The following is a 16,780-nucleotide window of genomic DNA, read 5'->3' as shown; positions in this document are numbered from 1 at the left end:
ACATCTGCCGGAAATCAGTAAAGTTGAATCTTATAGTTGCGCAAAAACCCCCAGCCCAGTGCGTGCATGAGAGCGTGCGTGCCACAGAACTTGAGCGAGTCTCATGGATGGACTACTGGTCTACTAGAAATTACGTTTGACCCGACGCTGATAGACGCCAAAAGTACTTGCAATAGGCAAAAAAGAAATGATGCGCGTTTAATACACTCCAAGCGATACCACTATTGATTAAAGTTAACTATTCTTTAGCACCCAATAGTGTGTCTAGGTCCCCGATTTATCGAAAGTTGATAATCAAAAACTATAGAATTATCGTAAGGAGGAGGAATAAATGAGGAAGGACAGGGAGGTTAGCCAGTTCTCAGACCGGCTGAGAACTGGATAATTATCGTAAGCCCGCCCATAGTCACAAATAGGCTGAATTATGTAGAAAAATGCCGCATTCCAACGGTCTACATAGAAGGAAAAAACTAGATCGTTTTGTGCCCTCACTTTGCAATTCACACCTTATATTCGCTTCAGTAAGTGGAAGTTCTTGGCAGCTGCGTTTAGGGAGCGGGTCCACTATTTTTCTTCCCCGCCTACTGCACTTTCAAGTCATCACACGGGGTGTATTCAAGGTCGGCAGCCCGTACCTTAAGCCCCCCGTAACTTCATAACAGCCGGCACAAAGGAACTGCTAGAGCGTAGCGAAAACCGGCGCAACTGCGTTACGACACTCGTGCACCCAAACTTCGCGCGTTCGCGCCAAACTTAGCCCCGCTCTCGGAGTAGAGCGGCCACACTGGTACACCAAACCAACGCCTACTTAACTGAGATGCCTGACGAATAACTCAGGTTGCCAGCGGAGCCACCTTGCCTTTAGTTTTGAGTAAGCGCCGCGCGATGGCGCTTGCCGCAACAAAGTTATTTGTGACAAAATTTGTAAAGTATTGCGAGTAGGTGACGTTAGTCACCCAATCTAAAAAAATACAGCCATAATAGTGCACGAATTTATTTACACAGCGTTTTTAGAACGTCAGTTGAAAATTATTTGCAATTTGCATTTATAAACAACTGTTTCAGAGGCTATGCAAACTGTCAAGTTGTTGTACCGTCCGCCACAAGTGGCGCTAGCGACCAACACTAATCAAAAATAAAAGAGGAGAAGAGTGTGGAAGCTGTTTTCGTTTTCATCCACGGAGGAAGGAAAAGGTTTTCATCGGTAGGCATCTAAATAAAGGAGGCGCTGACCGAACCATAGACGAACGTCTCTCGAGAAACGCCAGGCAGCGCTCGCATCGCACGCCAGCAGCCGAAAAAAGCGCACAACACACAAGTCCCATGCGTGCGCGCCGTTGCCGTATGCGCGACAGCTGTGATCATCGCAACGTCGTCCTGGGAGCCGTTATGTCGACTGCAGCGAGAGCCGACCCTTCGGCCACTCGTCTCTGTGCTGTGCTGACCAGTCTCGCGGTGTTTTTTTGCCGCCAGTAGTGTCCGCGAACTTCAACGGGAGTGCACCATGGCGTCAGTGAAGGTTGCCGTGCGTGCGAGGCCCTTTAATCAAAGGTGAGACAGTTTCGCGTCGCAACCGAGTCCAAGTGTGACTCACGCTCGTGTCGCTCCAAGAAAACCAGCTGCTCTTGAACCTCTTGTTTTTCTTGCTTTGTGTGCGTAGTGTTTGTAGCGCTTTGCTTTCTTCTTGAGGGGGTGGAAGCAGTTTCGCTTCTGATACGGCCCTTGAGTAAGGGCTGCTCTTGACATATAACAAAACACCTTTTTTTTTTTTTCCTGGGAACGGGGCTTTTGCGCTCCCGATTTCAGCTGTTCGCCTCGCCGCTTCGGGGGCTGCCGTGTGTTTTTTTCTTGCTCTTTGTATTTTACCGTTACCCGGGCCGCCCGCTCTGTAGACTGCGTATGGCCTGTGTCAACATTAGACTGAAAGGATTGCGCTTTCAGATTTCGTGGTCGAGCGCGTGGTGATACCGCTATATTCGGCGCTTGCGAATGAAGTGCGGCTGAATTGCGTGTGCGCGGTTTCCAGGTTATTCGGCAATCTTTGGCGATGCGGCCAAGTTTGTGCGTTTCGCTGTGTGCGCTCGCTCTCCGACTTTGCTCATCGGAGGCGTAGAATGCTTGAAGTACCGCTACACTGCCGATTATTCATGATTTGACAAGACCGGCTTTGTGATCCGCACACAAAGATGTTCGAACACCGCACTCAATTCAAGAGAGTACTTGAACGCGAGACAGACGAGATCGCTGTCAATGATTCATTGGTTTCCCTGGCATCACAACGACACGTTCATCGCTGCCGCTTCAATAATTCGTGTGCGGCCTTTCTCAACTCAGAAAGGCTATTGGTGCATTATTTAGATGTCGTTCATTATAAAATTCACACGTGTGCATGGCTCGCAGGCATGTAGTTTGCGGTTTAGAGCCGTTGATCGTTCACAAGAGCACACTCATGACTACTGTTGAGATAGTGCTCGAATAAGATATATTCGCAAAACGCATGTTAATATAATCAGTTTATATTGAGTAAGCTGTTTGTCGCCATGAGAAATGGACAACACAATCGTACGTTAAAAATCCTCTTGCAGAAGGAAACTTTTTTTTGATCTCTGAATTCTGTTGCTCAGGACCATACACTGCAGCCAGTGAAAAAATGTTCGTAACAATTTAGAAACCTTGCTTGAATTTGGAAGAGCTTGTGGAATAGTGGTGTGAAACTTATAAATGATGCTGCTGCACTAAGATATGCTGAAAGCAGACCTAAAAACAACACTCTTGAAGGAACCAAATGGCAGAATATTTAATGCAGAACCAAACGGCAGAAGGAACCAAATGGCAGGGCAATGCATAAAAGTCGCCGCTCATGTGTACATCTGTGTATTGTGCTTTCGTACATTTTGCTTCAGGCTCACAAACAATTATGCTTAGAAAGTGGACACAGGTGTTGCTCTAGCTTTGGAAAGTGCTGTCATCCTGGTTTAGTATGTCTGGCATTTTTCCGTCTGGCATGGGTGTTTGCAGGCAGATAATCTCATGCTCACGCTTAGATATCGCACACTTGAACCACGTGTGCTGTTGTTGGAACAGACGGTGCACATTGAAGCACTTTCTAGTGCAGCACAACGTGTCGTACTGCCACGCAGTTGGAAGTCCTGTCCAAGTTGAAACATCTTATAAATTCTGTAGCACAAAAGATCATTTTTCTTAGCAATAGAGTGCGTTTTGTATTCACATAATTTCAGAGTTTCAAGAAAATCTAATGAAAAAAGCTTTGCACACTTCCTAGATCCTTCTGACAACATTTATTTGTTAAGCACAAATTCGTTATTTGATTGGCATATCGAACATAAAATAACAAATGAACAACACATAAGCTGTCTGTTCTATTCATCAGCATCTGCTATAGCTTTTATCTGTCAAATAAACCAGGTGATCAGCTAGAATATCTTCCTGAGCATTATTTTCAACCTTTGCATCTCAAGTACCCTGACACATGGGACATAATTGGGCTAAGGTTAATTTAGCATGAAAAAAAAATGCAGCAAAAAGCAAGGTGACGTAGGCATAGAAAAGTTACTGGGCTTGCATGTTTTGTGGATGTTTCTATACTAGGCACAAGTCCGCTTAAGGAATAACTCTAATTTTCACAGTACTTGCTTCAAAACAGTCACAACCAAAAGAATATTTTTTGTAGAAGATGCCGTTTTGTTTCAACAACCATTCCTGCACTCCTGGACTTTCTTTATAGCCCTTAAATTAAATTGAAGTGAGGCTCCCGTAAGGCAGACAAAGGGCAACATAATTCCAGTCCTTACTTTCATGACCTTGTTCAAGTATTTCACAGCTGGCAGAGCAGGTGAAAGTTTCAGAATGCAGGAGTGACCTGTTATCTATTTAGAAGAATAGTGTGCAAGCATTGTCTCATTGCTTCGTATTCACATTTGTAAGGCATGCTTTGGAGATGCGTAGACATCTTGGGATCACAGTCACCTTTTACATTTTTTGTTCTTGATGCCATCGTTCACTCCTTTCCGATGTGACCTTTGGGAAAATTGTCAGTAATGGTATCAAATTTACACATTATTATTTAAAGATGTTCTGTTGCAATAAAATTATATAATAGCAACTCGATTTATATGTTTCATAGTAGTTAGTCTTAACTAAAATATAATTAAAAACCTGCTTATCCTGATATTAATGAAAATTGACAGACAGTAGTGCCAGGGAAAGCATAGGGGATGTTATTGCAGTAATTGTAATGTAAATGGGAAGAAAGAAAAGTGGATGAAAAATAACTTGTCACCAGCAGGATCCGAACCTGCAACCTTTGAATAACACATCCGATGCTCTATCACTGAGCTATGGCGGCTGTCATCCCCCTGTCCATTTAGGGTATATAAGTACATTTAAATGTGGCAGCATCAGTAGCGAGGGAGCGGCAGTAGCATCAAAGAGTTTCACACTAGCCGCCATAGCAATAGATGGTGCTGACTCCCCTATACTATCCCTGGCATTATTGTCTGTTAATTCCCATTAATATTGTGTTCATTGTAGGAAATGAGCCCTTTCATTTATACATTTACTTATCCTGAAGTCATTCATGTTCTGTTTTTGCATAAACAGAATCGTGTTTCCAGCTAAAAGTAGCACAATTTCATTTAAAGTTCTGTAAAGAAAAATTGTACTTGTTTGCATAGCTTACGGCAAGCCGTGTGCTGAGAAGCTTGTAGAATATGGTAGTGCCTTCAGCAAAGTGATCAAATGCAACAGTGTGCTGCAGAATGACACGTTTATTATGCAAGGGGCTCAATTCACAAAGACATCATTGTATATTGCTCTTAGCCACTAGTTGACACATCAAGCCAAACAAAGCAGTGCCTACAAATGTCTGCATAGCGTCTCAGAAAATTAAGGGACAAGGGGGTAGGCAGGGGGTGGCACATCGAGCATGTGCCCCACCACCATTTTTTTTTTTTTCGCCATAGCATAGAGAGCAAAATGACCACTTTAAGGGGTTGCCCCACCCGAAATCAAGGTGGTGCATTTCTGGCTATGTGCCTGTAAGGGACTGACAACCAATTTTTATGGCAACTGTTTCCTTTAATGCAATGAAAAGGCTACTGGAGTGACCGTCTAGTTACGGAGCACCAAAAAAAGGTAGAAAGGAGAAAACGGAAAACAGCAAAAAATTTCGTAAACACAAGTTGTGTGCTCAAGTCGACATTTTAACATGTCCACTTGTCGCCCACCTGTTGAAACCGCTCGAGCACACAGTCTCTGTTTACGAACATTTAATTGCAGAGTGGTAATGCAGGGAACGCTGTGGAACATTTTTATCTGAATTTTTCAAATGGGAATGTCAACAGTCACACATGCAGCACACACTGCAAACGGTAGGTAGTTGGTGAGCATGATAGGTGTTTGTGTTCATGTACTGCAGTTCGCTGCACATATGTTCATATCGAGTGCATTTGTCGTGGTTCGACACGTTTCCACTAATTGCGGAAAAGCCAGTGCCACTTCTTAAGGTCAACCTGTTTTACTTCATAATAAGCATAAAAAGTAGAATCGTTTAATTATGCACCCGCTATTTTTAAACTTTATTTGGGGTGCACAACAGCAGATTAGGCGTGGATATTCAAATGGCTGTGCCTACTTCGATTTGCCCTGTACCAAGTCTTGTCATCGGGTCACGAGGCGTATCAGTTTTTATGACTTTCAAACACAATTTCATTTTTATACGAACTGGGAAAAGAGTGCTTTATTCTGTCTCTATCATTAACAGTCTTTCCACTTGCAGCTGTGTCTAGTAACATGCTCTAGCTTGTTGTTAGTACCTTCAAAGAATAAATATGAGCTCTTTCCACTTTGGCCTATTAGTCGTACACAGTCACACTTTTCACAGAATTTTAGGTTTCAAATCTTTGCCCATGGGATGTGTAAGGCCAGCTTTGTCAATTCAAAGATCCTGGTGATTTTACTGGCATTTATAGCTGCCAATATTTGTTATAGAGAAATATTAAGTCAGTACTTGAGAATCTGGTAATGCAAGGCAATTTTTGTGTCGTGGTATGACATCAAAAAAGAGAGAAAGGTTGAGTAAAACTCGGGGAGGTTAACCAGAAGAAAAGTTCCGGTTTACTACCCGCGCAACATCGAAGTGTTGCAAGTAAACGTGGAATTATAAGTATGTACACTTTGCACTTTCCTTTGTAAACGTTATATCTTGAAGAGATGTCATTATGTTTTGTGTTGCAGGTTTAGCAATTTGTCAGCAACATGACACTGGAGCCTCGCAAAACCCTTCGAAATGTTTTCAAAGGTCAAATATTATGAGTGACTGGAGTGGTTCATGGGGAAGCTAGACAAATAAATTGAAATATTAATTTCATATTTTTTTCTTCCGCAGGGAAATCGACATGAAAAGCAGTGAGATTATTCGCATGGACGGTAACAAGACATGTATTGAAAACCTGAAGGTATGTGAGCGTCCACTTACCTTGAATAAGCATGGAAATTAGATGTGCTCGATGACATTTATTGCACTTCTGTACGTTCCTTGCACCTTATGGTCTTCTACTGGATACTCGTGTCTGTCGGCTTGATATGACTTGAGTATATGGAATGAATTTGTTGTAGCAACCTTTTTATTGAATGTGAACTTGCAGCTCCTCATTTCACATTTTGTGTTTCTTGGGAATGAGAATAGTTTAGGCTCCTAACTACATTGTTTTATGCACCCTTATTATCTTGTAATTATGTGCATCACCAGGCAAGGTTGCCTGTAAAATTTAGTTGTTGAGTGCTTCTTCAGATGTCAAGAGTTTTCTTTTTTTAGCTTTTCATGGAATTTATGCAGTCTAGTGTTCCTTTGTCTTTTCTGCCCCAAACTTATGAACACCTAAACTTAGAATTCAGACTGTTGTGTTCTGGGCTTCCTGCTTAATCCTTTTAGTTCAGGTTAGCACGATATGTTTACATTAACTAGCAGTATTGGTATTTCAGAAAACCTTCCTAATTATAATGACTGTAATAGCTTTCAAGAATTTGACATGTTGAATACTGCTTACCTTGTCTATTAATGTATGCACATATTTTATCTCGCAACAGCTCTTTAAGCATCAAAACTTTAATGTATGTATTTGTGGCATCAGACATACGGTCTATGCAGGTCCTCTTTGCAACTAGAGAAATATCTGTTTTCATCTGAGCACAGTCGTCAAGAGGCCTCTTGTGGAATGAATACCTCTAAAATTTTACTAATCATGAAATAACATTTGTACTACTGGCCGTTATCAGTTTTTCAAATTTCTGTGCAATTGCTTTTATCTTTTATTATTGTTTAATACCTTTTAAATTCTTGTGTGCGGTCGTAGAGTGGAATCTCGTCTACATGATCGTCACGAAATATTAGTGAATAAAACACGTAATCTGAAAATAGTATTATGATAACTAAGCTCAAGAAACTCGGGTACAAGTGTACTCTGTTACAAACTGAATAACACTTGTTTGTGGGGAGTTTTAAATCGGCGAAGTAACAGAGAGTGTCTCCATTCTCTCTCTGTGGTCATTCGTTTGTCATTCTGCCGCATAATATTGGTGGGTTTTACATATTAAATGGTTGTTTAAATGATATTTAAGCTAGTACACTGGAATATAACTTATTGAGATTAGGAAGTACCAAAGAAAGCCCATTTTCTTGTTTAATTATCCAATTTCGGGTGATGACACATTCCTGTTCCATTATTTGAGAATACATTTCTTGTATGGGATGTTGGTTGAGAAATCAAAAGTAAACGTAGCATATACCGAAAATGGAGAGTCGTAGGAACGAGATTCCACCACAGCTTTCTTTTTTTTTTCCTTTCTCGTACATCATAACCACTTTATTTTCTGCACCGTACAGTTTCAGAGTCTAATCTCCTGCCCCAATATCATAGTGAGTACAGTGCTTCAAGCCTGTCAATCTGGTGTTGCTTCCTGTATTTTCACGTGGAGTTTGTGCCAGGCTGCATGTTTTGTTCTGTCTACATTTGTGTTGCATGGACATCTTGTGGGGATTTTGTGTGCATGATTAATTCTTGCACAGGAGCATTTAATTAGCCAATCTTGGATTATTACTGTAATATTTTGTGAAATGCAAATTTTTATCATTCGTGTAAGGGCGCAACTTGGATGCATGAGAAAACTGCTTTCTGGCATCACACTTAGTTCTCAAAAAGAAGCTAATCATTATTGTCAATGCATTCTTTCTGGAGCAGCAGTACACATTAACTACTTGTCAATTACCAATAAATGTTTGCCTATATTTATTCATCTTCCCAGACTGTCACATTTAATTAGTCCTGCTGTATCAAGTGTTTTGCAGCCCGACAGAAGGCATAACATAATTTGCTTTCCTAATAAAAATACACCGATTAAGAAAAATGTGCACATATAAATATATATTTTTATTGAATGCCACAAAAACATGAATCATTATTTTTGGAAAAACGACTTCTCGTTGTGAAAAGTGTGAAAAATTTGTGCGTATAGCTTTCCAGCTGTTTTTTTTATTTTGTAACTGTGTCAAACTATAATGACATAATGTAGTCATACTGCCTGCTCTCTTAATGGATAAGTTTAGAGTAATATATAGTTGGTTAAAATGAGTTCTCAGTCTGTCACATAACATTACATTATGGGTTTCAAGCTTCATGCATGCTCAGCTTCATAAACATTTAAATAAAATGTCTTGCTCAGCATGAAAGTACAGAGCATTCCTAGTATTTTTAGTTGTCAATAAAGCGTCAAAGCGTTTTACTCCACAGCTAGTTTGGAAAAAGAAGGCAGGAGACCTTAATTATGTATTTTGAGCCCTCGTATAAATATTGTACTGATCTTAAACGTCTTCCAAATGGTGGCATTCCAGTATTTTTTTTGCTATCATTATTACTTTTTATAGTCATTTTTATGTTGTGGACCATTATCAATATGCGGAGTACATCAGATGTTCCTTATTTACTCGTCTATGAAAATTCCCGCATTGCAATGTACACACAACTGCCTACTGCATTGCTATAATCTCACAGTGTGTCGTCTGCTCTTTCTGGACAAAGGTGCCAGTCATTTATCCATTTATTGTATTTCTTTATGAATACCGCAACCCTCAAATAGGGTTTTAGCAGAGTGCATATACATTTGTTAAGTTTACGAAAATGGCAAACAAAATGCAAATAAAACTGGTAAAGTATGTACAGGCTTTCATAAGCTAAGAAAAATAAAGACGAAAGAAGACGATTCGAAATTAACAGGCATGGGTGCATATAATACGATCAAATCAGCGCTGCATTCAAGATGACCACAAGCATAGAATGAAATGGGTAATAAACACTACAGCGATTGAATGGAATTCTTGCACTATCACATTTTACTCGAGGGCGTTGGCTGCAGTCGGCGGCAGTGACAGATCGCAAAGCATAAGCTCGGCATTGTGTCGGCACCCATTTGTGCAGTTATCCTTATCACCACTTCCGTGGGGCAACATGATAGCGGGAACAGCCTTGGGTTCAGTTTCATGGTGGTGTATATCTGATGCAGATGCTTTACAAAAGTTTTCTTAAGGCATGTGTGTACTCACACTACGGGTAATAAAACTTTATAGCTCAAGGAACTGGCCTCTCAAAAGTTGTCTGAATAAACGTGACTGCACGGGCGCGAGCATGCGCGTGTGACTCACTGTGCCAGTGTCTGGAGATACAACATCTGTTGCTAAAATTTACGACTGCGTGACGATGCAGTCTTTGTAAATAACTCGTAAGTGTTTCTGTGGAATCACTCGTGAGCTTTACGGCTGGTATTGTGAATTATCAAGTAATTTTCAAAGGAAAGCGGTAGTTTTCGCTTAACTATTTTCTATATTTTACTTTTTTTTATTTTCTGATCCCTTACCGGGTAACCCATTTCAATTATTCCAAACAATGCAGGTTATATTTTCAATGTGGTATTATTTGTCTTCAGTTCTTAAGCTTCACCTTACTGTTGTTGTGGCTTCATAGGCCACAATGTACTTTTTGAATGTAATTGATTAGCACTCTATCTAGGGAATCAATGTATATTGTTATTGATATCTTAATGCGACACATTATGGAATGTACGGGTATCATTGGTAGAAAATCATTGAGCCTAAGGGCAGCAGGCTGATGTGATACTATTGCTTGCATTCTATTTAATGGTAAATTTTAAACTATTTTCTATTGTTTTGCAATTTTTGCATAAATGACGAATCTTTCCCAAAAGCTTCATGCTTGCTATCTTTGGCAGCCTGCCAAAGTGTGTGTTCTTTCTGGCTTCTTTATGGTAGTCCACACTGTATAGCCAGTGTTTAGAAATATTATATTTACACAATTTCTCTAAATTTCTCAGGTTGACTTCTTCCTGAAAAATTTGTCCCTTGGGAATTTCACGCTCTCGTGCATATAATAACCTATTCTTCTAGTTTTCAAACTTTTGTGTCATCAAATCACTGCAAGTTTCTTAGGTAGAGAACTTCTTTGATTACGCCACTTGGCACTGGCTTTAATACCATGAGCAGTTTTATCAGAAAACCTTTGTTGTAGACTTGCACAGCACTACAGACATCTGACTTTTTAAACCTTAGACCATAGGGTGGGTGATATGGCAAGCCAATAGTCTATCAGCTTCATACTGTTATGGACAATAGAACACATCTAGGTCATAAGTGTCAAGATTGTATTGCCCTCAGTTGCGCAGTTCTTTCATGCACTCTATTCTAGCTTTGTACACTTGCACTGACAATTGGTGCACTCTGGGTTACATGCATGATGAAATTTACTTGCCTTCTGTTATAGGGGGGGGGGGGGGGGCATGTTATCCTTCAGCTCCTCAAGCAACTTCTACGAGGAAAATAGAAAAGTTTGTGTTATGCCTACACACCGAATAAGGTCATTGCCTTCTTGTCAACTGTGTGTCACTTAACTTTCAGATATGTTAATAAGTTGATGTGATGATTTAATGTCATTTTGCTGCACATTTCTTGTACAATAAATAACATACAGGCAAATTAACAATATTGTGTAATGTGATACCGATGCGCTGTTTGTGACAAATTCTGCTCATTGATAAGTATGATGAAACTCCCACCACTGCAATTTTTATTCATTAACTGATTCATACAACTTCAGATCAAAGGCGGAAATAAGTATAATGAGGCCCTGTCTTCATTAGTCTAAAACAACGAGCTGTAACCTCACACAACAGCATTTGTATAATTTCCACTTTTTGCTGCTTTATAGTCTTTATTATTTATTGCTATATATATCTTAGATACTCGTTCGTTCATGTTTACCCGCTACCGCGGTAGAATTTTCTTGGCCATTTTTATTTTTATTTTTTCCTTATAAATATTTCTATTTTTTCTTACTGCAATGCTGCATTTGGAGCCTGTTACATAAATTAATAGATATAAATTCTTGCTTGTTTTATTTACTAACAAGAAAAAGCTACTGCAGTCCAGGGCTCTACCCAGAAACTTTTCTTGGGGGTTGTTTATGTGTAGAGCATCTAACTTTGGCAACTAATAGTTGTTGTGAAGGCATGTCATTACCCAGTAAGTTGAAGCATAAAAAAAAATTTCGGAGGGTGTCAGGACTTCCGCAACTCTCCCCTAGTAACGGCCCTGCCGTAGTCTATTTATCTGTAAAAAAAAAAAATTTGCCCATTTCTATGAACTAACCTAACTGGTAATCTAGTTTTCATGGTTATTCGGTAAAGAATATTTGTTTTATTTTCCACACTGTAGTGTGTGATGTTAAGTCATTTTCCATGCTTCGAGCAACTGCACATCAATTAGTTTGTACACTACATGGAACTATACTTATGCAGTGCATACAACTGACATTTTTGTTAATGGGCATTTGGCTGTGCCTATACAATTTGTCCTGTTGCTTTTGTAAAACAACGCAATGTTCTCTGTGTCCCTCTTTGTCATCGCAAGTATGTCTGCACGTAGCGTCATTCTCTCCAGCACATTGTGTGGACATTAACTGCGCTTTTTTGTCTGTAGGTGTCGCCACAGGGTGGAGCCGAAGAATTGGGCCGGGAGAGAATCAAGGAGTTTACGTTTGACTATTCGTACTGGTCTGTGCACCCAAGTGACGCACACTTTGTGACACAGGAGCAGGTAATATTATAGTTCAAACGACGTTTCTCTTTGTTGACAGCTCAAGGTTCTTGGGTGGTTATTGTTAATTATAGTTGGCAAGCATATGTGTGATAGTACAAATTTAGAGCCTTAGGTCAGACAGTATGCAGTGTCACATTGGTTGTTTTTATTAGCATCTGAAGGTTATGTGGCCAATAAAAATATTTTGCAAGGAAAGATAAACATTTTGATGTGAGTGGTTTGATACCTGAGATCTGGGTGAACATTGTACATGAAGACCACAAGGTACAATAGTTTACAATTGATTGCACTTGAGCCCGGTTTCTTTATTTAGATTGGAGGCCTGAGTTATGAGGTTTAGCCGCTGTTCTTGCGGTGAGTTAGTAAGTCACTGCATTAGGTCCTCTTTGCAACTAAGTATATCTGTGAAGTTCTGACTTAATATGGAGGTTTGACTTGCATGACGTGCCAAGTTAAGCATTGCATTTTGACTAGGTTTGCATGGTGGGCCTGTTGGTTATCTATAGTGTTCGATGTACAGCGCATCCAGGACAGGACAGAGCAAAAGACACATAACACAAACACAGCCCTAACTTTCAACAATGCAGTTTATTCTGAGAATTGCCAAGTTTGGTAGCGTGTGTATTAGTAAACGTTCTGTATCATTATCAGTGAAAGAACTAGAATATTTGAGTACCACATGATGGATTTCTTTTGATACACAATTTTTGGATTGAGCACATGGCTTCTTGTGCACCGTCTTTGGGTATGTGTACTGTTGATTCTCGAAATAAACTGCATTACTGAAAGTTAGCGCTGTGCTTGTATTATGCATCTTCTGCTCTGTCCTGTACTTAATGCGCTATACACTGGATACTGTGCATTTTGGCATCAAGGGACCATTGTTTATGAATGACTTGTTCACTTTTCAAAAATTGTGATGAATTCTTTGGTGCAGGTTTTCAATGACCTCGGTCAGGAGGTTGTAGACAATGCATTTGAAGGCTACAATGCATGCATATTTGCCTACGGTCAAACTGGATCAGGAAAGACATTCACTATGATGGGCTCATCCGTAAGTTTGTTTGCTGTAACTTGTTAACCCACTCATGCCTTCCAAATTCTACAGGTATTGACGGTTATGGGCTGATAATTATATGAAAAACAGTGTTTATACGTAAACAATATTGAATAGGCCTTTAACCATATAACCTGGTTTCATACTCATGAAAACCTTTTGACATTCAGCATAGTTGTAAGGGGAGTGTTTGAACGCACTGCTAGGCCGAGCTGTGCGAGCAGGTAGCGTAGGCGAGATAAGCCACACACGTCCCAAACAACAGAACTTTTATTTTCCTTGAAGTGCATGAAGAAAAGTCACATGGTTCTTCGTGCTTGCACTGTTGGCATTTGCTCACAGAAGCGCCGTTTTATGGTGCTATTATGGGAGCATGTAGCATATCTTAAATTCATATTTGATTTGATATGTGTGAAATTCAATAGTGGTTTGATTGGGTGAATAGTGAATAAATTAATAAAAAATGAGTTTTTCCTTATATTTTAGTGATGTAAATGTGGGAATAGTGAAAGCTGCCTTTTTTACTTATTTGTACTTTTAAATTTGCACTTACAAAATATCTCTGAAAATGCAGACTTATAGTTGAGATTGCAATCTGTGCTATGGCAGATATTAATCTTTTTCATTGTTGAGCACTTACAGAAACAAAGATTGAGGATAAAAGTGCTAGTGTTGTTTCTTGCTTTGTGATGATACTTTGTACCAGTTTGCAACGATAATGTATTTAGGCTGCAGATATTTCCAAGTCATTTTTTTTACTGAGTCGAAAAAGCCTTCTGTATTGAAGACAGTTTGACATTTATCACCTGGCTCGGAAAAACTGATCATATTTTGTGCACATCACATTGCATATTTTGTTATGGCTGAGAGATAAAATGTATTTTTAATTATTGTAAATGGTTCAATTCTTCGGAAGGTTCTGGACATTCTAAATTCAATAATATATAAGTGAATACACTCAGACATTATTATAACGAAGTTTCAACTTACAAGAATAATTGACAGGCACAACGAGCGGACGGCGAGAGAAATAATGGAAGCGTATAGAATAAGGAAAGGAGGGGACAGTTGCGTCAGTGAAGCGTCAGTTCTACCAACAGATGCGGAATTTGCTTTTTTGGACGTCACATAACCCAGTGTTTTTTGTTTTGTTTTCTGTTTTACATTTTTTCCTGTTTTTTTTCTGTTTTACGTTTTCTTTTCTTAGTTCTTGACACTTGTTTGTTTCCGGTTGTGTGCCATCGATTATGGGAGTGCATATTTTGTTATATCACGTTGTTGATGATGACAGGGGAAGTCGAGAATGACGTACATGCGTGTGATGTATTTATTAGTGTTCGCTTCGAAATAAAATTTTCAGTTGCTAGTAAGCGCTTGTCTGTGTCCTCTCTGAGTGTGTGTATTTTTAGCGCTTGTTTCATTATGAACCGTTACCAACACGCCAAACTGGCAGTAATACTAAAGAAAATAACTTTCTTTGTATCCGAAAATTCATTAGAAAGGTTATTTCTAACACCGTATCTTTTGCAAGACTATTTTTCATTTTCTTTGTTATAACTGATACTGCATTATATTCATGTTCGTTATATCAAGATATAAGTGTATTTATGTGTAGAGTCCCACTGACAATATTCTAATGGACACTGATTCTGTGTTGCTCCTGTGTACTGAATGTCAGCTTCTCACTTACATTGAGCTTTGGGTATGTTGCCTGTCATTTAAAAGACCTTCAATTTTTCAGAACAATGAAGGGCTTATACCACGTATTTGCCAAGTAAGTGTGCCTGTCATCTATGTTCATTGCTCTGGCCATAGTAACTTTATTTCCACATTGTGCAAGAATTCTGAATAGTAAACAAATAATTAGGTTGTAATTTTTTAAGAGATATTGCCATAGGCATGCACAAAACCAATGGGTGTTGCGATACTGTTCCAACAAGTTTTTCCTAATCAACAAGTTTATCTTATTCTCACATTGCTAACTGTGTTACAACTTGGACCTTGTCCAGTGTTTGATGCCACTACATACGCATATCTATTTGCTTGTTTGTTTTTTCTTCCATGCTAGGCTATGTATACTAGAATGAAGTTGGGTCAAAATTCTGGCACCACATTTCGTACAGAGGTTAGGTAAGTTCCATCTAAACATTCTGTATTAACTTTCTTCAGATGTTGGAAATGCGCAGAAACAGGGGTTATTTCGTCACAAAAAGTTCACAATCTTTTGTTTGTTTGTTTGTTTGTTTGTTTGTTTGTTTGTTTGTTTGACAATGTTCAGGTATTGCTTTAAAATGCTTGATCCATTCAGAAATTTTATTGCTCCAATCGATGTAAACCACACAAGGGACAGAGCTCATTTCTACATTGTTACTTTGAACTTAACAGTTGTGCAGAATAACTGGGCAACATTGTACATATGTGCACTGTTTAAGAACAAGGGGCTTAAACATAAGCAATGCACGATTTTGATTTTTCTTTTTTTATCATTACTTTAGCAATGTTTGACAATTCTAAACTAAAACTAAAATTTTAAGGTTGGTGTCATTTATGTAAAAAAGCATTAAATAAATGACATCATTTTTTTTCTTGTTCTTCTTATATAATGTTTTATTATCCTTTCAGTTATCTTGAAATTTACAACGAAAAGGTCAAAGACTTGTTAAAACGAGAAAGCACTCAGCACAATCTCAGAGTTCGAGAGCATCCCAAACTTGGCCCTTATGTACAAGGTGAGTTTTTAAACCTTTTTCTTAGTCCGTGTTGTCTTTGATCACTTTTTATTATGTGGCTTGCTCAAATTAAGCATTCTTTTGTTTTCTTTCCTTCTCTGTCTCTTACTTTTTTTTATAAGTCTGATTCTGGTGCACACTGTAGTGTTTATTGCATTTTTAACCATGGTATTGAAGTAATCTTCAATGTTAATGTACAGGCCATCTTCATTTTGTGTAATACAGGTGTGTACTACATTTTGTGATAACGATGTCTCTGAATTACAGTTTCGTGAGCTTAAACATGAAAAAAAGGCGATGCAAGTTTTGTAGCAAGTTTTGTAGCAAGTTTTGTGACTTATAGGAAGCCAAAGCAACGCATGGTGGGGCTGCAACTCTGGACAGGCAGCGCCATCTTTGGTAGAAAAGTAGAAATTGGGGATGTATATCGCACGTTTTCTCTTCCCGCCAATACGCTGCCGCTCGCTTATGTGCACGTGCAGAGAGCGCGCACTGCATTTGAGTCACCTCACAATGTACCGCCTGCAGTGCGGCTTCATAAAGATCTCTGAGCTGGACAAGCACTTCCGAGAAGCGAATCTAACAAAAGGAATAAAGCTCGTTAGTCAAGTGTATGATGTGCAGCAGATGACAGAAAACAAGGATGCCCGAGTCACTGTGAAATGCATTTCTCAGGTCCTCCGTGATAATACCGTGTACAACGTATGGCTCGGGGTAGGTCTCATTCTGCCGACATAAAGCCGTGTACTCTATCGAAGTGCTGTGTTGATGTCTATGGAAATCATACAATTTTGTTTTGATGTGGTATCTAGC

General features: G+C 39.3%; 1 protein-coding gene across 2 annotated transcripts in view; it reads left to right on the top strand.

Moving 5' to 3' along the window:
• Positions 1-1,364: 1,364 nt before the first annotated feature.
• The window catches only part of Klp98A (kinesin-like protein 98A), a 57,271-nt gene continuing 41,855 nt past the window's right edge, over positions 1,365-16,780 (top strand). Inside the window, exons 1-8 of one of the 2 annotated variants that reach the window (XM_037416150.2) lie at positions 1,365-1,551; positions 6,407-6,476; positions 7,904-7,936; positions 12,062-12,178; positions 13,119-13,235; positions 14,980-15,012; positions 15,307-15,368; positions 15,861-15,967. In XM_037416150.2, coding sequence (XP_037272047.2) covers positions 1,505-1,551; positions 6,407-6,476; positions 7,904-7,936; positions 12,062-12,178; positions 13,119-13,235; positions 14,980-15,012; positions 15,307-15,368; positions 15,861-15,967 — 586 coding nt within the window. In that variant the 5' untranslated portion in view covers positions 1,365-1,504. The remainder of the gene's footprint in view (positions 1,552-6,406; positions 6,477-7,903; positions 7,937-12,061; positions 12,179-13,118; positions 13,236-14,979; positions 15,013-15,306; positions 15,369-15,860; positions 15,968-16,780) is intronic. The other variant, XM_075870865.1, reaches the window with a different exon arrangement.

The sequence above is a fragment of the Rhipicephalus microplus genome, chromosome 8 (genome assembly GCF_043290135.1).
Source record: "Rhipicephalus microplus isolate Deutch F79 chromosome 8, USDA_Rmic, whole genome shotgun sequence".
In the NCBI taxonomy this organism is placed as follows: Eukaryota; Metazoa; Arthropoda; class Arachnida; order Ixodida; family Ixodidae; genus Rhipicephalus; species Rhipicephalus microplus.
This window is presented reverse-complemented; position numbering and strand designations above follow the sequence as displayed.